Raw genomic sequence first — 22,123 nt, 5'->3', positions numbered from 1 at the left:
GCTAGCTTCAAAACATGGCTACTGGTTTCAATTACACAATATAATAGATATCGTAACCCTAGCTAGCTTACTAGCAAAGATGGCTACTTATTTCATGCTAGCTTACAAACTTGGCTAAAGGTCTTAATGACACAAGTTATTATGTAGCATAATGTTAGGTAGCTTACTACCAAACATGGCTACTGGTTATAATGACCCAAAATAAACCTTGGCTTGGCTACAGGTCCAAAGACATGATAAAATAGTTAGCCTAATGTTAGCGAGAGTAAAACCTCAGCTATTGTTTTAATTCAAAAATATAATAGCTGATTTCATGTTAGCTAGCTTAGAAAATTGGCTACTGATCTTAATTACACAACACAAGAGTTAGCATAATGCTAGATAGCTTACTAGCCAGCACAGCTACTGGCTTCAAATGTGCAATACAAGAGACTGCCTAATGTTATGTAGCTTACAAAATTGGCTACTGCTTTTTAAACAGTTACAAACAGTTACAATTTATCAGTTAGCATTCAGTTACGCTAGATTTTAAATCTTGGCTTGTAAGTTTGCTTGCAAGCAAACATGGCTGCTGGTTTCCATTGCACAATCTAATAGTTATTACCGGGGTCATTCCTATGTTCCCAGTATTCATATGGAGTCTAACCTAACAATATCACTGCATGGATATTTGGAAATTTCAGCAGTGAGATCATGTCAGTCCCAGCTAAAAAAAAAAAAAAAAAAGGTGTTCAAAATTAACTTAATTAAAATAAATGCAGAAAACATACACTAGTATATTGTGGAGGCAAAAACAAACTGGATTAAATTAGATACATAAGTCATGATGTCATGAGAGTTAGAGTCAGAAACATACTAGGCTAGTTTTCATCTAAAGAAGCTATGACCTTTTATGATTCAATGACTTCAACCATTTTTTAGTTCCCTCAAGTCTAGACTTATTATGTTAAGCGCCGTATGTCAGTGCTGGGGAACAGAAAACTCCTTCGACGAGTTCACACAATAACTTACGCGAATACAGAGCTGGAAACAGCTGGGATTTCCATATTCCCATTGTGTGCCATATAAATCTGGGGAACATAGGACCCTGGGAACATAGATAAGCTCCCGTTATTAAATAGCTTAAACTTGCCCACTGAGCCAAATACATTATAGCTAGTTTAAAAACCTGGCTAATTGTATATAATTAGCCAGGTTGAATATAATAATTAGTCTAAAGTTAAAGCTAGCTTAGAAACAAGGTTACTGGTTTCAGTTACACCGTACAGTACGTCCATCTCTACAGGAATTTGTACTTTGTGTGTCTTATTAATTTCAAAAAGGCAGAAAATATGAGATCCTGGTGAGGGAACAACTTTTCATAGCTATTATAACATAAGTGATAACAGGAAGTAGCTTTTCTCGCTGACTTTCCACACCATTAAATGGAAATAAAGAAAAAATTGTAAGCATCTGCAATTTCTGTGGTAAACTGCAGCGCTGGTAACGCTTTTATCTGCCGTATTTGTATCTATACCATGTCCTTGTATTAATAAAATCCTATTATTATTATTATATTTTATTGTTCTAGTGCGGAGGGCGCACGGTGGCTTAGTGGTTAGCATGTTTGCCTCACACCTCCGGGGTTCGAGTCCCGCTAGGGCCATGTGTGTGCGGAGTTTGCATGTTCTCCCCGTGCTGCAGGGTTTCCTCCGGGTACTCCGGTTCCAAAGACATGCATGGTAGGCTGATTGGCGTGTCTAACGTGTCCGTAGTGTATGAATGGGTGTGTGAATGTGTATGTGATTGTGCCCTGCAATGGACTGGCACCCTGTCCAGGGTGTACCCCGCCTTGTGCCCGATGCTCCCTGGGATAGGCTCCAGGTTCCCCCATGACCCTGAAAAGGAGTAAGCGGTAGAAGATGGATGGATGGATGTTCTAGTGTGGCGCAACCACAAATCCCCCCACATAGTTGTGCATGACAGCAAAGCTTGGAAAATTGAGTTGCTCTACTAAACAGCATGGAACATCCAGTTTGCTTGTCTTCCATCATAACGTAAATGCAGATTGAGATTACTCAATACAGGCCTGTTAGATTTCTTAATACATTAAGAAGGAGCAGTGCTCACCTTGAATCAGGAACATCAGTTTTATTACCGATGACAACCATGTCACTTGACATGACAACCATGTCACTTATCCTTTTAGAATATGAATACGCTTTCGGCCAGTGTGGAGCGATGATGAAGCAGTGGGCGATGCGGAGGCCTGAGGAGACGTACAGGCTGTAACGTGTGTGTGTGTGTGTGTGTGTGCTGTGACTCACCGATCTCACAGCTCTCGCCTGTGTATCCCTGTGGGCAGAAACACTGGAAGCCCTCGTCATGGGGGAGACACGTCCCTCCATGCAAGCAACTGCATCTGTCCAGAGCTGTAGAGACAAAACCCACACACACACACACACATTGGTCATTAAGAGCACTGTCTCCCAGACATGACCCGGCGCTACTGAACCAGCTCACAGCAATAAAGAAGAAATGGGTCGCTGTTAAAACAAATGATGCTTTCACATCGCTAATGTTTCACTGGCTTCAGCTCATGGAACATCTTAATAATATCGAGCTTCACTTTGTGTGGATATGTGTATAAGGGGTAAGATATCAGACACCGAAAATGCTGAAAACGTTACACCTTCTTACAGACTGCACGTATGTCTAAAAGCCAAGCCTTATTTATTTATTTATTTATTTACTTTTAAACACATATACCGTAACTGTGCTTCCAAATCAACACCTTCAAAAATGCTGGAGCGATTTTTTTTTTTCCCGTTCCGTCACGTTTTCCACACAATGAAGGTAAGGACGGAGCTTTTAATAAAGAGAGGCAGGCAGACAAATCCAAATCAAGGGACAATAGCGTGGTCGAAAAAACAGGCAGTGGGTCAGGCGATCTACAAACAGGCATAAACGAGGCGAGGCAAGGCAAGAAACGAGAACGAGTGACAAGAAACTAGATCAAGATACAAACAAGGTACAAACGCTCGGTACGGTGATAACACTCAATACTACGCAAAGTCATTGTGTTCAAACAGTGTCTTTATACTGTGGCCTATGAGTGTTCTGGGAATTGCGGTCCATGGCGGCCATGTTTGTAGGCCGCAGTGCAGGATGGGAAAGGTAGTCACTGGTTTGCTGTGACGTGACAGTCAGACGGTATTGATTAATTTTTTTTTTATTCATAACCACAGCTCAGACAGTACGTTCTAATACGTTACTGGTTACAACGGCTACGTACACGTCGCACGCTCCACATGAACAGATTTAAAACGAAAAAACGAAGAAAAAAAAAAAAACCCATATCATCTTCGCTATGGTGAGGTTTTCCGCGAGGAGCTTTATTCCGCATTTTTGGAAGGAGTCTCCAGGATCAGTGCGTTCGAGCTGTCAGGGGTAAACCTGTACAAGTCTTCACGACAAAGGAATTTGTGCTTTACAACTTTCTCTGTGATTTCTCTGAGAAGCTGCATTTATTATTCTTTTGTCTACATAACTTCACGAGAAAGTAAAAGGAGAGACTGGTGAGGGAATGAGCTACTATAACATAACATAAGCGATAACACGAGCTAACCTGTTTCACGGACATTTTATAACAGTAAACGTACCTTTAAATAGATAGAAAGCATGACGTGTTTCTTTATTCTTGAATGAATCAAAAATTGTTGGGGTAGAAGAGGAATAAAAGACTTTAATCATTTAACAGTAACTCCGCTTCGTGTCAGGCGACACCACATGATTATTTTCCTAAAACAGCACACCTCCAAGTGTTTAATTCCTTACATATCATTTTTCATTGATAAAAAATATGATTTGGGGGCTGCGTCCGCACACAGTTACGTTGACAAGTAACTACCTTCATCCTTAATCGGCATGTAAAACAGGCCACCATCTCTGTCTAAATGTCAAAGATATTCTCATGTTTTCTTTTCACTTCCTCCACGTGCTTCTTTCTTTATATTGACATGTATTTTGCCGTGACTTTGAGTCTCGTCTCCTGTCATTGCTTTGTTTCGTGATTGTGTCCAGGTGTTCTGTGTTTAGTCCTCCATATGTCTGTCTTTATAATGTCGCCTGCTGTGTTCTCGTCTCTTGGCGAAGTCTTGCCAATGTCAATGTACGTTCATTTCCTCTTGTTTAGAGAGAATAGAAATTTCCCTGGATTGAGGAGCGCCTCAGCACGAAGGCAGAGGTTGTAGGTATGAATTTTTGGCAAAGTCCCACTGCCAAGCTAAAATAAAGAAGTAAATTGCATCTGACACACTGTTTGACTATCCGTCTGTGTGTTTGGAAAGAAGGAATTACGTGACTGTGGTGCTGTGATCCCAGCAGCCAACGCCAAGAAAAACTGAAAGTGTTTTAAAGTCAAAACGAGATGATTTCTAGAGAAAACCAGAGCACTTTCTGTGTCACTGTCACAGTAAGAACATTACTGTTCTGTGCTTCAGCGTCTCTCTCTCTCTCTCTCTCTCTCTCTCTCCCTTTCACAAACAAACACACATCAGCTCCAGTTCTGGCAGCAGTGCTTACTGGGGCTTGTAATGGCTTTCCAGAGGTTTAGTGCTCTGCACCCTCTAATGTACCTGTGCGTGTTGGATGTGCTCTGCCTTTGACCTGTGTTGTGACAAACCTGTCTAAACAACTTGAAGTGCAACTACGCAGGTACTCACATGAGAGAGAGAGAGAGAGAGAGAGAGAGAGAGAGAAAAGAGAGGAGAAGAGAGAAGAGAGAGAGAGAGAGAGAGAGAGAGAGAGAGAGAGAAAAGAGAGGAGAAGAGAGAAGAGAGAGAGAGAGAGAGAGAGAGGAGAGGAGAGAAAAGAGGAGAGAGAGGAGAGAGAAAAGAGAGGAGAGAGAAAAGAGAGAGAGAAGAGAGAAAAGAGAGGAGAGAGAGAAAAGAGAGAGAGAAGAGAGAGAAGAGAGAGAAAAGAGAGAGAGAGAAGAGAAAAGAGGAGAGAGAGGAGAGAGAAAAGAGAGAAGAGAGAGAAAAGAACGAGAGAGAGAGAGAAGAGAGAGAATAGAGAGAGAAAAGAGAGAGAGAATGAAAGAGAGAAGAGAGTGAGGGAGAAGAGAGAGAGAGAAGAGAGAGAATAGAGAGAAAAGAGAGAAGAGAGAGAGAAGAGAGAGAGAATGAAAGAGAGAAGAGGGCGAGGGAGAAGAGAGAAGAGAGAGAGAATGAAAGAGAGAAGAGGGCGAGGGAGAAGAGAGAAGAGAGAGAGAAGAGAGAGAGAATGAAAGAGAGAAGAGGGCGAGGGAGAAGAGAGAAGAGAGAGAGAAGAGAGAGAGAATGAAAGAGAGAAGAGGGCGAGGGAGAAGAGAGAAGAGAGAGAGAAGAGAGAGAGAATGAAAGAGAGAAGAGAGTGAGGGAGAAGAGAGAGAGAGAAGAGAGAGAATAGAGAGAAAAGAGAGAAGAGAGAGAGAATGAAAGAGAGAAGAGAGTGAGGGAGAAGAGAGAGAGAGAAGAGAGAGAATAGAGAGAAAAGAGAGAAGAGAGAGAGAAGAGAGAGAGAATGAAAGAGAGAAGAGGGCGAGGGAGAAGAGAGAGAGAAGAGAGAAGAGAGAGAGAATGAAAGAGAGAAGAGGTTGAGGGAGAAGAGAGAGAGAGAGAGAGAAGAGAGAGAGAATGAAAGAGAGAAGAGGGTGAGGGAGAAGAGAGAGAGAGAGAGAGAAGAGAGAGAGAATGAAAGAGAGAAGAGGGCGAGGGAGAAGAGAGAGAGAAGAGAGAAGAGAGAGAGAATGAAAGAGAGAAGAGGTTGAGGGAGAAGAGAGAGAGAGAGAGAGAAGAGAGAGAGAATGAAAGAGAGAAGAGGGTGAGGGAGAAGAGAGAAGAGAGAGAGAAGAGAGAGAGAATGAAAGAGAGAAGAGGGTGAGGGAGAAGAGAGAGAGAGAGAGAGAAGAGAGAGAGAATGAAAGAGAGAAGAGGGTGAGGGAGAAGAGAGAGAGAGAGAGAAATTGAGAGTTGGAGCTTGTTTCAAATCCTCCTTCTTTGGCCTGTGAGCCACTGAACCAGAGATCTATTCCACTGTCTCTGGGAGGGTTACTGTGGTCACACACACACACACACACACACACACACACACACACACACACACGTATGAATGAGACAGCCCTCTCCCCTGCTGGTAGATAAATGGTAATTTGAGACACACTCATATCCAGCAGCGCATTCTGGCTAAATTGTGCCAAAACACATTTACAGATTTTTATGACTACAAAAACATAGTCCACTTTTCCAGCTAACACAAACGACCAGGCTTTAACACAAAAACGCACTCAAAAGTCTGGCGCTCAATTCCCACTCAATCACTCAATATCATCAAATGTGTTTGTGTGTGTCAGCAACCCCGTGCTGAAGTGGACGGAAAATTGCTCAGTAACAAACACTACATCGAGCTCCAATCCTCAAATGTGCAACTCATTCCCTCACAGAGGAGGAAAGATCATCATCATCATCACCCACATACGCCATCAGATCTTCTCTTCGCATTCAGTGGATGCTGCATGTCAGCTGATTGATCAGAAATTAGACTTGCTGTATCAGACGAGTTTAATTATCCCGTCAGAAACAGAGGGAGTACAATATGCCAAATAAAACAGACAATGCTTCAGTTCATGAATGCACACACCACAGTTCCATTATCGCACGTTGTTGCCATGTGGCAACAATTACATTTAACAGAATACTCTAAATATATCAACTTGTTTAAATCATTATTTTATTAAAATATATATATATATATATATATATATATATATATATATATATATATATATATATGTATGTAGTGTTGTCTGAATTTTGAAAAAATGTATCAAATTTTGAGAATCCTCTGATGATGACCTTGACCATGCCATGTGATTGCAGAAAAAGGAAGTGCAAACAGCACTTCCTGGTTATCTGACATGGAATTTTTTGTTATGTTAAATTTAAAGCCCCCCTTTTCCAGTTCCACAGGACAATAGTAGTTGTTTTTTTGTATTTTTTATTATTAGTAATTGTACAATACAATACAATAGTAATTGTATTATTGCCTATCAAAAAATTGGAGAGAAAGTAATTGTTGCCATATGACAATACCGTATACTGTGATTTAAATATATATATATATATATATATATATATATATATATATATATATATATATATAGAGAGAGAGATAGATAGATATATATATATATATATATATAGATATATATATATATAGTTGTAAATGTTGTAGTAAGGCTCCTCTCCTGTCAGCCAAGAACAGGAATCTGACACTACAGTGGGCACAAGTTCACCATAGACTGGAAAAACATCTCATGATTCCATGGATCCAAATTGCCTTGTGCTAACAGTTCAGGCTGGTAGTGATGGTGTGATGATGTGGGGAAAGTGTTTTTTTTTTTGCCACACATTTGTGCATAAACTAATGTGGTCGTATACAAAACAATATTAATAGGGACATGATCAAGGAGGACTTACTTACAGTAACATGGATGATGAACAGGGTATTTTTATGGGTCACTGGGTTTAAATAATGGTCTCAGGTCCGTTGGTTCTTACTGAAATCACTGTATCCGGTCCATATTGAACCCCTAGATTAGCAGCTTCTTCACGTCGTGCTCTGTACTGTAACTGATGTACCAGGTGAAAGCTCAGAGGTCTGAAAAGATGATGTGGAAGGGCTACGTGCTGTGAATCGGTGATGTAATGCCGCACGCTGAGCTCAGCTGGGTCCTGGCGATTCACTTTAATGAACACCTCGACCCCTGTTCTCTTCAGAGACTCTATTAAAGATGATAGCCCAATGCTTAATTGCCTTTCTCTTTCTATCTGTTCATCTATTTCTCTGAATTAGTCTGTGTGCCCCCCCCGTTTAAAATCACTATCCTTACTTCCTTCTAAATATTGAATAAAATATCAGAGGAATAGTCTGGTTTAAAATGCTAATGTTGTTAATGATGGAGGAAGAGAAAGCAAAGAGAAGGTAATTAGCATTAGCCAAATGACGTCATGCTACAGTAATTAGCTGCTGTTAGCTTAGCCGTGCTAGCAGGTTTTATTGAGCCTCGACAATAAAGTTTGACAAAAGGATGTGCGATAGTTTCGATCCATAGTGCTGGGAAAGTTGTTTAAGCTAATGGTCACGTTTCTGTGGAGGCAGATTTCTGTGAACGCAAATATATTAGCGCTGGAAACGGCCATTTTAAAGCAACAGCGCGCGTTAAAATTCTGGGACGTGACGAAGAGAGATGTTTTATAGAGAGCTTGTAGCTGAAAAGACAGACTTGTATGTGCCAGACTTTTTGTCAGTTGAGTCAAATGTGATCAGTCAAATGACTCGATCTTATCTGCCGTAGCATTATTTATTCATGAAAATGCATTTCCATTGCAATTTATCGCTGTTATTTTAAATCATTTTGCTTCAAAATTTTGAGTTTTGTACATGATATATTTGAACCTGACGATTTTTTCTGTTTCTCTCCCCTCATCTGTTTCTCATTCTCTTGCTGTGCTTTACAAACTCTCCAGACCACATTCAATGCTCTGTGGCACCATCGCCATAGAAACCGCACTGAAAGTGGCTGCGTAAGAGCCTTGACTCCCCTGTCCCCCCCTCTGTCCCCCCCCCACTTTTTTCTCTCAGCTGGTCACCTCCCGGCGTTAATTAGAAGCCCCTCATTGCTTTAAGTGGCAAGCGGCGCCCTGAGACTTAATTGGCTCGTTAGGTACTCTTGCCACTTCCCATGAGAACGGTGGCTTTAATACACACACATTCAAACATCACTGGTACTGGACATAATTATTCGCCCACTAAAGGATTTACATAATCCCAGTGATCGGCTTTGTTTTTCTTTTGAGAGGGACAGACGCTGTCAGAAACACCAGACACCCACACAATGCTAGAAATCAATTAAGTCTAGCGGGGGTTAGAGGTGTTTTTTTTGTCAACATGCTTAATAGTGAGTCAAGCAGGCATTATGACTGACACCAGTAAATTCAGCAGTCGATACAGAAAGAGGTGTGTGGTGGCCTGGGAAAAACCTTCAGATGGCGAAATCATGGCCATTTTTTTAAATGTATACTTCTGACATTTTCGAATGTTGTTTCTTTCAAAAGTGCAAAGGGAGAAAATGACATTTAAAGACTCCGTACCAAGTGTAGCACAGGAGCGTCAACCATTTTGATAGTCAGTATCTGATTACAACCTGATCTGATTATGCATCCCGTGGCGATCTGGCGACTTGATCAAAACAAGGTATTCACTGCGTGAGGAAATCGCACTTAGCTAGTAAGATTTTCGACTGGTTTTACCACTGCACAGAGTTTTTTTTATGATTGTTCCGGCCAAAAATGCTTGATTTTCAAATGAGACCACTAAAACAAAATTAGGCACGTTTCAAAACCATAATATGGGCGCTTTAAGTAATACCACAGCACTGTTGGATATTCTCGATTCTAACTGGTCAGGATTTCTGAGAGTGTTTTTTTTTTTGTAATTGTTGCAGCCAAAAATGCTTGATTTACTTGAATTGAAATGACTTGAATTGGAGAAATTACAATCGCACGCAATTGTTCTGCACGGTCTTTCACAGTGATGTTTGTTGGGAAATGAGACCTTTTAGCTGTACTCATGTTCGACACACGTGAATCGAAGCTCTGGCTGAATGCACGTTGTGACGACGTCACATGACGTCACATCTCGGCCCAAATCTGCGGAAAATCAGCGGTCATTTTGAAAAAGTGCACGCTCCTCTGAATATTGCGGAGTTTGTTTGATACCCTTACCCAAAATGCTCTTTGTCGGAATATACCCTGGGTAAGACTTAACGGTAAATACATCTGACGTGTCATCTGATACCACAGCGTTCATCATCCGAAAATGCAAATGGAGAGAAAAATATGCAGTGAACGATAATCATTCCAGAACAGGAAAAAAAAAAAGATTGAAAATGAATGACTGATTTATGACATTCTAATGAATGTCTACTTTTTTTCCACCAAAGTAACGTGGACGTTTTTGGAGGAGAACATTACTATTGTCACATACAAGATGCCAGAATGACTGTGTGTCAAGAAAAAACGATTTATGAATGTATGTACTGTTTGCATATTTGAATAATAAAGCTAAAATTATTTAACAATGCTGATATTTAGTTATTAAATTAGCCAAGAATATACGATTTCTAATTTTACATAAAGGACCTGTCCAACAGGTATTATCCGAGTCAAGTATTTTCTCGGACCGAATCCAAATCGATGTTGAACTGTGAATAGGGTATAGTGAACTAGCAAGGTTCTACGGTATGTGCTGATCAACTGTAATGAAAACGAAGCCATTTGGGATTCTGCTTAAATAATGATAATGAGTCTTCATTGGTCATATATATATATATATGCACAATGAAATTCTTTTCTCCGCATACCCCAGCATGTTAGGAGGTCGGGGTCAGAGTGCAGGGTCAGCCATGATACGGCACCCCTGGAGCAGAGAGGGTTAAGGGCCTTGCTCAAGGGCCCAACAGAGGCAGCTTGGCAGTGCTGGGGCTTGCACCCCCGACCTTCCAATCAGTAACCAAGAGCCTTAACCGTCAAGCCACCACTGCACCACTGCAACTGCCCCACCGCAACTGCCCCACTGCAACTAATTTTTATTATTCAGTCATTCATATGTAATGGAAAATTGCCCTAAATATCCATGAAAAGAAAACATTACCGGGGTAAATTGTGATTTTCTTTGCCTAAGAAAGCAACACAACACAAAGCTCATAGTGTAGTACTACTTCTAATGTTTTGTCTATGGGAGCATAAAGTTAGAGGTTCATTAACAGGCCACTGCATTTGAAAATGAACATTTTATGGCGTTATAATTTTAAAGCAATTTAAAAAAAAAAAAAAAGTCATTTGACACTCTAACCAGGACTGATTTATGACTAATAACTTTTTTATTTTATTTTTTTTAGGCCTGGCTCATTAATGGACAGCAAAGGTATAGATATTGGGGGATTTCAGGTTTGAGCCCCCCTGAAACAATTTATTACAGATTCAAATGTTTATATGATTGCAGTGCAGTTGATTACAGAATATACAATACCTGTTAAATAACATTTAATGCAGTAATTATGCTATAATAATATTCATAAAAGTTGAACAAAAGTCATCCACATTTAACCGCCCTAAACGCCAAATGAACGCATCCCGTAATTTCGTTTAATCCCATTTTATTTGCTACCAGCTGCTATGGTGAGAAACAGGATTAACCAAATGTAATCATGCATTTTTTTTTCCTTTTCTGTTTAAAAGCCAGCACGCTAGACTCTGAGTTCAGGGATGTCGAGGTGACAACCTGTGAAGTACTCGAGGTTTACCGCAGAAAGAAAGAAAAAATAAAGAGGTGCAAATCTGGTATTTTAAGATAAAACGTGATTTCTCGCCTACTACTCGGATGTTATTTGAATCCTTTCGAAATGATACAGTCATTTGATTTGAAAAGCAATGTTATTAATATGCTGAGATGGCTTGACGGTACATTGTACCTTAAATAACAACTTCATTCCATCACCGCTTCTCCTTTGCTCTGGCAAAACGCACGAGCGTGTCGCACTTATCAATGTAATTGTACAGATCACGTGGTGACTTTATTTATTACGTTCCCTCGCATGCTCTGAAATGAATTCCCGCCTACGCCTCCGACGTACTTGCGTTTTCGACATCCTTTATTATATTTATCGAGGCACATACAAATGCAGTTCTGCTATCATCGATCGAGTAATTCCAGGCTCTGAAATTGTATTGGAATTGGCACAACACATCACGCAGACGCACTTTCAATCAAAACCTCGACAATCCGCTCAATCACAGGGCGGGGAGAAGTGAAGTGGATGGCGATGATAGATTTATGGACTTCCCTGGCGCTGATGTCACCACATGGCTTTTAGAGACAATACACAGAGAGGTGGATGAGACAGAACAACAATGGACAGTGTGTGTGTGTGTGTGTGTGTGTGTGTGTGTGTGTGTATGAGCTCCGTCCCCCTTTTCAGGATCTGACGGACACGCCATCCGCCAGAGCGCACTGACTGAAGTGTGATGTAACACACAAGGTCAAAGCAGGCTCTATAAACAGAGCTGACAGTTGCTAGAGAGTGGCTCGACCTCATTCGGCCTGACTTTCTCTAAGCCGAACCGACTGAGGGAATCAATCAGCCCACATTCCTGGCCAGAACATCCTCACGATACGTTTCAGCACAAAGTAGCCAGGGGAGGTCATGACAGGAGCTGCCATGGATGGCTGAAAATGATGATGATATGTAGGATTTGTTATTGTAGCCTCCAGCCATTGTTTTATGTCAGGGCCGACCTTTGGGATTTTTATGAGAGGAAGATTCCCACTTGGAGGACATTAAGGAGTGTGAGGCTTATGCATGTGTGCATAGAGCTTATAGAGATGGACAGAGGAGCTCAAGAGAGATGAGAGCTGAGAGGGATGGTATTAGGGAAGTGAAGAAAGTGTGTGTGTGTATGAAAGGAAGAGAGACTAAGGGGGTTGGAATGAAAAGATACAGTTGGATGGCAGCACTATGAAGTATTTAGAGCACTATTTTTCCTTAATGGATGTTTTTGTGTGACTCTGGATTTGCCAGCAAAGCCTCATTCGTATTCAGCTCGTGACTTTGACACAGAGGACAGAATCAGTTGTGTGTGTGTGGGTGTGTGTGGTGCCTGTACTCTGTCTTTCTGCTGAATGAGGAAAATGTTGGATATCTCCAATATCTCCAATTTGGTTTTCACTAATGGCCTTAGCAAAACTCAGCTTTACGCACTAATTATTCATCAGTTGGTAAAAAAGAATGAAAGGAATGATTTCTCGCCAAGTTGTTCGTCTCTTAGCCTTTGAGAAGTGCTATTATTAATGAGCCAAACCCATGTAAGTACTAAGATTTTACACTTACAGTATATCGAGAGCAATAATAATTATTATTTTTTTAAAATAATAATAAAAAATGAACCATTGTGTCCATAATGCAGTGTGCTTTAAATTAAACTGGGTCTGGATGTATCCACATGTATGTTTGTATATGAGTGGATATAATCCGGATAAGGAGTAAAGCAGACAAAAGTTTATGACAGCACTGATGAGTTCTCGAATCTGAGCTTGTGTAATCGTGTGTGTTTGTCTTTAAGACAAATGTATTTCATTTTGTCTATTTTCGTTGTCTATAAGCCATACCTGAACGGATTTATGCAATAACAATGGTAATATGATATTCCTCAGATGTAAGACAGATCCATACAAGGCTGTTACACTTTCAGGCTAATGAGTTAATACACTCACTATATTCTGGGAGCATTGATAGCTTTTGAGCCTTTTAACACCTCATGCCTTTTGTTTCTGTAATCCAACCCGGGCTAGGAGATTTAGAGATTTCGAATTCGGCCTTGAAGGATGACTATTAGCGCTGAATGTTGCTGGTGTGGGCTTTGGTGGGAGTAACGAAGAGAGTTCTGTTTGCTCGGAAACTTCTGAGTTCTGAGTAGCTCTCAGGCTCTGAGCACTGCTAATTTGGCCCAGTAAGTGTTTCTTGTCTGCATACGCATATTTAGCATGCCACTGTGTTATGTTAATATAATATCCAGTATTCAAGCTGTAGTATGGAGTGCTTCATAAGAGCTGCCTTATCAACAGTAATTACTCTGGGTCTAATGAGATATTTATCCCTTTGGGGTTTTAGTGCATTTTTTTTTTGCCCAACTGTGCACAAGTGTTTGTCAGCTAATAGCTGCCAACACCCCATCAATGCCGCTGGCTTTTAATGCCTTTTTTCCTCCTAAAAGCAGGCAGATGTTCTGAAAAAGCGAGTGTGGAGGAAACATGAAATGTGGCTTTTCAGCTGTCAAGCATAATGATACTGCCAAGAATTTATTCAGCAGATGTGTTCCGGCTATCAGTATTTTGTTGAGATCTAACACTCAACTGCTCGAGTTGCCCCATTAACTCAGCCAATTTGGGCCAATCAAGGTCCAATTGAAAGCAAAAGGAGAGGAGACAGAAAGATAGTCAGACATACCTTCAGATCCATTGTTCCTGCTGGAATCGGAGTTGCCAAGGCCGCTCTCTGGGTTGCCAGGCAACAGGGTACCAAAGATTGACAGATGGTACTCATCGGAAGCCGTGGGAGAGATGACTCCTCTTTCTGTCAGGCTTTGAGAAGTCGAAGTGGGAAGATCAGGAATCAAGGTGGTCTGGGCTCCTTCATCCGTTTCAGAACCAGCCGAGGTCGTAGAGACAAACACGGTGCTTATTTTTTGGTCAGGTTGGCTTGCTATGGTCCTGGGCTCATACTGGATCTCTCCTCGAGCCTCAGCGGCTGTTATCTCTTCCACTTGCTGTGTAGTTGTAGCACTCTCTTCATTACTCCCACCAGACCCCACGCCAGCTACAGTCTCTTTAATGCTAGGAAACGTACTAGTTAGGACTTGCCCTGGTGTTAGGGCTTTGGTGGTACTTTCTGATAGCTCCACATCCCCCCAGGAGCTACCCTCTGCCTCTGTCCTCCTTTCTCCAAATTCCTCTTGCGATACCCCAATGCTTTTCTCCTTGTCTTCTTCTTGTTCTTGTTCTTGTTGTTCTTCCTTGAGCGAAACTACAGAGGGCACAGCCTCCTTCTCCATGTCAGGTGTCATGCTTCCAAGCTGGATTATCTCGGTCACCACTGCCCAATGTCCTGTGGCTGTGTTCATGCTTTGGTCCAGGTCTTCTCTGGTGGTCTTGACTGGGACTGCCGTTGAGGCTTCTGTGTTCTCGAGCTGAGGAGAAACAGTCATTTTATCTCCAGTTGAGGAAAACTGGTTGAACCATGAACGTGACCACCATGACATCGGTCCTGCAGAAAAACATGCAAACAAAGATTAACATTAGCCAGATACGGAGACGCTTGTCTACCATTAGGCATGTACATGGGCAGCAATTCATCAAACGTAAAAAAAACTGTTTCTCCAAAATACTTTCATTGCGGTCTTTATACTCGAGAATGAAAGTGAGTAAGATATCATTATGTGTGCATCTAAGGCATCGATAGACGCATTAATAAGTCATCGATGTTAGCTGGTTCGGTAATTAGCATGCGTGTTTGTGCACTGACTTTTCTCTCCAATGTCTCTCAGAGGAGTTGCAGGGGGGAGACTGACTTGATAAATGTGTGCCAGACGGTTTCATCATGTAATCGCTTGTCATATCCTTTATTTATACAGGCCGAGACATCAGGCACTGCGGGCTGTTTGAGTTTTGTCTCCATGGGTGTGCATATATCTAATAACTATGTCCGTGTGGGTGGTGGTGCATGTGTTTCATAAGAGTATTCATAAGAAGTCAATAAAATATGAAATAATTGAATTCAGTTAACGCTAAATGACGCAAAAGTAATTAAACGGCTGTGATTACAACAGTTCAATAACAGTTCTAAACAATTCAACTTTTACCTAATCGTTTTCACTTCTATCTAAATCAACTTACAATAGCTCAACTGTACGCATCACTTGACCTGTCTCTGGGTTTGCATTTTATCTTCTCAAGCCTAATGCATATCAATATGTACATCACAATATATTTCTGTTCTATAAGGAGTCGCCTGCAATGCCGGTGAAATGGCCTCTTCCTATGAAAACAGCTGGTTCTTGACCATTTACCTACCGTCTAGTTACAGCTAAAAATCTGCCTTGCGAGACTAAGAAACTGTAATAAAGCCGTATCTGCCGAAAGAGTAGTTGGAAAATGTAATTATTTCGACCACACTACTTCTTGTTCCAAATGACTGGAACACATTAGCAACCAACTTCAGCCTTTCCAACCACTTAAATCATTCAATTATTACTCCCATTTGTGACTAATCATTGCAGCGCCATGCCTTCAGTTAGCGAGTTTATAAATTAAACTTGCATTACACGAGGAGACGTCCTTGCCAGCATGCAGAGCAGAATTTGTTTGCAAGCTCCCTTGTGCTGCTAATTCAAACCAATTAAATCTAATTGCTATCAATTCACCAGGCAGGTCAATATTTCAACAATGGCACTAATTGACTATTCAATTGACTGCCTTAAGTAAAATGAATGCTTTGAACTGAAATATTAATTTTTCGATATGAATGGCCTTTTATGTGACCAAACAAACCACTACGAATAGCAGTGTCTGTAAACTCACCGACCAACTGTTTATGAGATAACTGGAGGGTATGTTTTTTTTTTTTTTTTTTGCTTAGCCAACGTTTTGATCTCACCAAGGCAGAGAGAGCAAGCACTCACATCCATTATTGAAACTGACTTCAGTAATGTACATGCGATGGCTGGCTTTCCACTGGCTGTTAAACATTGATGGTTGAAGTTTGGGCCAAGTCGGGTACATGTACTAATTAACTGAGAGAAAAGAAATCCAAGCCTAGATACTAAACTAGAACTTGGAAAGCTCTAGCGGTCTCATCTAACACCAAAGTCTGGCTGTATAATGTATAAGTCATAATAAGTCAGCGGAGAATAGAGGACACCAATCCAATCTACTGACCTCGTCTGAAACTGAAACTGAAACTCACTATTCAATTCCATACAATTTTTATTTGTATAGTGATTTAACAGTATGGCAAGGTGGCTTAGTGATTAGAACCTTGCAGCTCCAGGGCTGGAGGTTCGATTCCCACCTCCGGCCTGTGTGTGCAGAGTTTGCATGTTTCCTAACCCCAGTCCAAAGACATGTGTTGTAGGCTGATTGGCATTTCCAAATTGTCCGTAGTCTGTGAATGTTTGTGTGTTATTGTGCCCTGTGATGGATTGGCATCCTGTGCAGGGTTTCTCATGCCCAGAGGCCCTTGGGAGAGGCTCAAGGCTCCCTGCAACCCTGTGCAGGATAAGCAGTACAGAAAATGGATGGATGGACGGATTTTAACAGTACACATTGACACAAAACATCTTTACAGAAATCTGGATGTAGATTTAGATCTCTAATGAGAGCAGGCATCAGTGGCAAGCATATGTCACGCTGAAATTTATGGGCAGTAAATGCAAGGGGAAAAAAAGCACTGGACTGTCATTTGAGGGCAATATTAAATAGGAGACTATTAATTAACTATTGATTATTCATGAGTGAAATTAGGAACAACACTTCTGAACTGAGGGGGTCACTTTAACAGAGGAGTCCTTGGTCAGCTTATCCTTCAAACCACAGGCACGATTTATTTATTTATTTATTTATACAATAGAGCACTTAAAATGAACAAAACATTGGCTTTATTGTATTAATTCAATTTGGATGGATGGATGGATAGACAGATAGATACTTTATTGATCCCAAGGGAAATTGCAGAATCCTGAAGGAAACTGCAGATAAAATATAATTAAAACAGACTACATGCAACAAACAAACAATCAAATGCAAAATAATATGTGCTGGATCAAGTGCTATTTTATAAGCTACTGAATAATGAGGGTGGAATCCATATTATTGTTAAATCAACCAAATTTGCAGTGATTAATGTGATAATTACAACTGGGACTATTCATGCAGCATTATATTGGCAATATACTAGACTCCAATTAGCTTTATTTGAACGCTTGCCATTGCCATGTTTATATATCATTCTATTAGGATTTCTTTGAACCTTCAGTCTGCGTTTTCTTTCCCTGATTTTTTTTTTTCGTGTTTAAAGGCAGGTGTTTATTTTTGTACTGTTGAAAAACCTTGTCTCAGATGCAAGAAAATCTGGCAACCTCCGAAGCGTTAACTACACGCAGGTAATGTGTATAATCTGAACGAAGAGCCGAGAAAATCTACTAAAGCAGCTGAGGAACTCATCTCTTAATATGCGTAACTTTCCCCAGCATACAGTAAATATTGAAGTATCTTTTGACCTCAAGTCCCCAACTCCCATTAGGACTCACTAAAGAAGTCTGTTTGTCACAAATCAAAACAAACCTATATACGCATCTAACTTCAGGATAAGAGGTCTTCCTTTTACGGCCTGGATCTGGCCTGGAAGTGGAACAGGCTTGCAGGGAGCACTGACTTTGCTTAGTTTGCTCTAGAGAACAGAGCTCAGGCACTGGGTTTAATTTGAAGTAGCAGTACTGACAGGGCAACATCCATTACAATAACCTAGGCTGGCTCAAACTACATGCCCCACCATTTCTCTATTTTTTATTTGTCCCTGAGGCACAAACTCATATTTATCCTGCACAACAATTCTTTCTCAAGAACCCCTGCAATCTATCAGATAAAACTGGTCGGATTGTAATCACTGATGATGAGTGACAAAAAAACAAACAAATGAACACTCTTAATGTCAATACACTTACACCTCTTAGTAATGCAAACTGATTAGTCTGAACTTACACTGAAAAAAAAACTGAGTGTGAAGGTAATGGGTTTTAATCATAAGTATGCACTCGCACAGGATAGTCATACAGCTGTGTATAAAAAATATTAACGCCAGAATGGATAGGAACAGTTTATGTTTAAAAAAGCACTAAAATATCATGAATTCTTTCAAATCTATTGGTGTGGGTTGGTGAACATTTATGAAAAATATCGCAGCAATTATGGCCCAATACTTAAGGTTTCGTTTTACACCTGATTTCTCCAGGAAACGGCGACGTCTATGCAGACACATCAGGTTTGCCCGTAGACTTCGTCACCCATCATGTTTAGCTCACACATGCTACACTAACAGATTACTTGTCAAATCAGCTATACATTACTATGCAATAATGTTAGCTGATCGGTTTAGGCTAAAAACAATCACATCATCTTAGAACTGTGTAAAGTTATTCATTAATACCATACTACAAGCATTATGAAGTGCATTATTAACTATTATTAACTATCGTATTGATGGCACAGTACCAATGGAATTCAGAAATCAACACATAACTTAGGTATGTAACTTCAGCAACTCAATAAAATTATGGAAGAACAGAAGGATAACATAAAAGAGATTAGACATTAGCACCCGATGTAATACACATTCAGCGTTGTGTATATTAACTGATATTTTTCCGGAAATGTGGACTTTCTTTTAATCCTAAATCCACTAAAATTTTGATCCTGGTTATGAAGGACTGCTAGTGTTTGAACCCAGCATCTCCTTAAGATTGAGATCTTTTTTCATTATTATTATTATTTTTTTCTTACAATTGGATCACTGCTAATAACAACCAGGACCACTCACAATGCTGCATTTTGAAACTCTACAGCTCTACCTCAATGATGCTTGACTCACAGTCCTCAAAGGACTGTAAATTAGGAGCTGGAATATATTGCACATGTTGACACAATGACCACCTGGTGATTCAAACTGAGGAATTAATTAGCATTGATTCACAGTATGGATCAGGTTAAGACCGAGGCTCTTACACCAAGGGATTTACATACCACTGCCATAAATCAACCCCAGGGTCAGCCACATTAGCTGCTTGCTTCCACTCTCCAACTTAATGGTATAATGCAATTGCAGTGCATATCTGTATCTGTTTAATGCTTCAACTATTCGTATCTGTATTCAGATTTAAACCTAAAGTGGGCGTGGCCTAAACCGTTGTTGTTCTTGTTTCTTGAAATCCCACTTGCACAATGACAGCATTATTTTTGTTTGTACCTGACTGCAGCATTTTCTAACCAATTGAATTGTTTTGATTTCCCCAAATATAAACAAACCGGGAGCCTCATTTAAACCACCGTGACCCTGACCAGGCAATTACTAAGGATGAATGAATGAACGCTATTAATGCATTTCTGTAAATGCATCATTCACGTTAATGAACATGGTCTTTCTTTGTACCACACTCGTCATATCTGACCACTCGCTCATGCACATGAGCTTCATATCTCCCTGCTTGCCTGAATAAATTTAATAACGTATGATTCGCATCGCCTTTTTTTGGTTGAATCCACGAGATCGCGGTCCCACTGAAAGACTCTAGTCTCAACAAGCTAAATACAAAACTTTTTTTTATTTAGAAATAAATGAAAGCTGATTTTCAACTCATAAAAGTGTCAATACTTCTTACCTGATACTGGAGAAGCGGTAGACTTTGTGCTCGAAGACACTTCGAGGACTGTAGTGCTTATCACACCTGGCACTGTGGTAAGAGGACTTGGAGTGGTGTCCTTCTTCTCCTCATTGTTTCCTGTCAGATAGTTCCAGGGTTTCCACCAGGAGCTCATGACGTTTCTGAAGGAGTCTTTAATCTGAGCTGTAGTTGGTGTTGGCAAGGGCACTGTTGTAACTTCTTCGCCATTATTTTCCTCTCTGGGCCTCTCAGTTGTGATGACAGATTGTTGGGTAGAGACATCCTGCCAGGTATTTTGGGGGGAATCTTCATCATCAGCCCAGTCCAGGGAGCCATCCTGTACGCAGAGACGCGCCATAATATAATCATCAGAGACGGATTCGCTGACCATAATGGGCTTAGTGTCCAGATCCACTTGACCGGTCCAGTTTGATGGCTGGGGGGCAGGTGGCTCAGTAGAGGAACGCTGTGTTTCTGGAATGCAGTATGAGAGAGAGATGTTAGATTTCATTAGAATTGGCTCAATGATAATGGCCAAAATCATACTCAAGCACTTTTAAAGCTGCTGGACATATGGTTTGGGAACGGCTTTGACAGGCAAGTGATATAAACTAAATTAGAATTCATTGCTTTCTTCACAAACCACATACCAAATATAACGCATAAATACCAATACACCAATGGTTTACTGACATAATGTTTAGTACAGTAGAATATGGTTTGGGATGCAACATAAACCAAAGGAGATGATGATCTGCTGCTGTATTCCAGTGCTATGACAACAACAAAAATGATGAATACTACATTAACAAGCAAATCCTCTTTCTTTTAACAAGAGCATCTTCTCAGCTAGAGTGGTTAATGGTTTGTATTTCATTACGATGCTGCAGATCCACAGCACAAAGACAACAATATTGAGCTAGACCAGCTATGCTCAAACACAAGGCCTTGTTAACACTTTACTGCATGGTATTGCCATATGGCAACAACAACAACAAAAAATCGAAACTTTTTTGATAGGCAGTAATACAAAATGACTTTTTTCCTATGTAACTGGACAATGGGGTCTTTTAACACTGACATAACAAAAAATGCGAGGTCACATGACCAGGATGTGCTGTTTGCACTTCCTTTTCCTGCAAGGTCACCATTGGAGGGCTCTCAAAATTTGATACTTTTTCGATATTTAGGCAAAATTACTTACAGGAATTTTTTTAATGATCTGAGCTAAGTTAATATATATTTATATTCTTGTTATTTGAACAAGTTTATATATTTTGAGTATTCTATTAAATGGTAAAATGTAATTGTTGCCATATGGCAACAACATGCGATAATGGTGTGGTGTGTGCATTTATGAACTGAAACAGGCCTACATACTATAGCAAAAAAAGACATTAGGCTTCTCTTACAGTATTTTTCTTTTACATTTTTTTAAGAAAAACTGTTTCAGACATGTAATTTCAGACATTTCGCAACTGCACCTTATTTTCGAAATTTTATCTTTCAAGAGAAAGAATTACGAATTACGAATTCAAGAGAAAGAATTAAAAAGATACCTCACCCAAACCATGTCTGGATCTAATTTCTGTATGTATTTCGAGTGCATAAATCAATCCACATACTTTTTGCAGCTGTTTTTCCTTTATAGAAGATACAGCTTTTACATGCTCACTAGGTGGGGGGGGGGGGGGGGGGGGGGGGAAGGAAACTCTGCAACTTATAGTCTAGAAAATGTAGTAATTGTAATCTCATCCATTTTGTGTTACTTTCGACTTATATGATACTTTTCGCAATTGAACCAATTCAAGTAATAAAAATCCATAAAACTTAATTTTTTATGTAAATGTAATAATTCATGTAGTAGAGGATGAAAGGGAAAAGACCTCTCTGTTATGATCCAACACTGTTCGAGTGTACCGAGCTATCTTACTAATATTAATATCTTGCTCAAGCTAGAAAAAGACTTGTTGAAGAGGAAAGGTTTTTCATGCTAAAACGCTTCCAAAAGCAGAAATTTCGGCGTGTTTCTGCGCATACTTCTTTCGATCGTTCAT

General features: G+C 40.2%; 1 protein-coding gene across 1 annotated transcript in view; it reads right to left on the bottom strand.

The window, feature by feature from the left end:
* Positions 1 to 22,123, bottom strand: part of ncana (neurocan a) — a 69,718-nt gene that overhangs the window by 26,105 nt on the left and 21,490 nt on the right. Inside the window, exons 6-8 of the mRNA XM_053651318.1 lie at positions 20,064 to 20,540; positions 14,084 to 14,899; positions 2,307 to 2,525 (exon numbers count right to left, since the gene is read on the bottom strand). Coding sequence (XP_053507293.1) covers positions 2,307 to 2,525; positions 14,084 to 14,899; positions 20,064 to 20,540 — 1,512 coding nt within the window. The remainder of the gene's footprint in view (positions 1 to 2,306; positions 2,526 to 14,083; positions 14,900 to 20,063; positions 20,541 to 22,123) is intronic.

Source organism: Ictalurus furcatus, chromosome 20 (genome assembly GCF_023375685.1).
Source record: "Ictalurus furcatus strain D&B chromosome 20, Billie_1.0, whole genome shotgun sequence".
NCBI lineage: Eukaryota > Metazoa > Chordata > Actinopteri > Siluriformes > Ictaluridae > Ictalurus > Ictalurus furcatus.
This window is presented reverse-complemented; position numbering and strand designations above follow the sequence as displayed.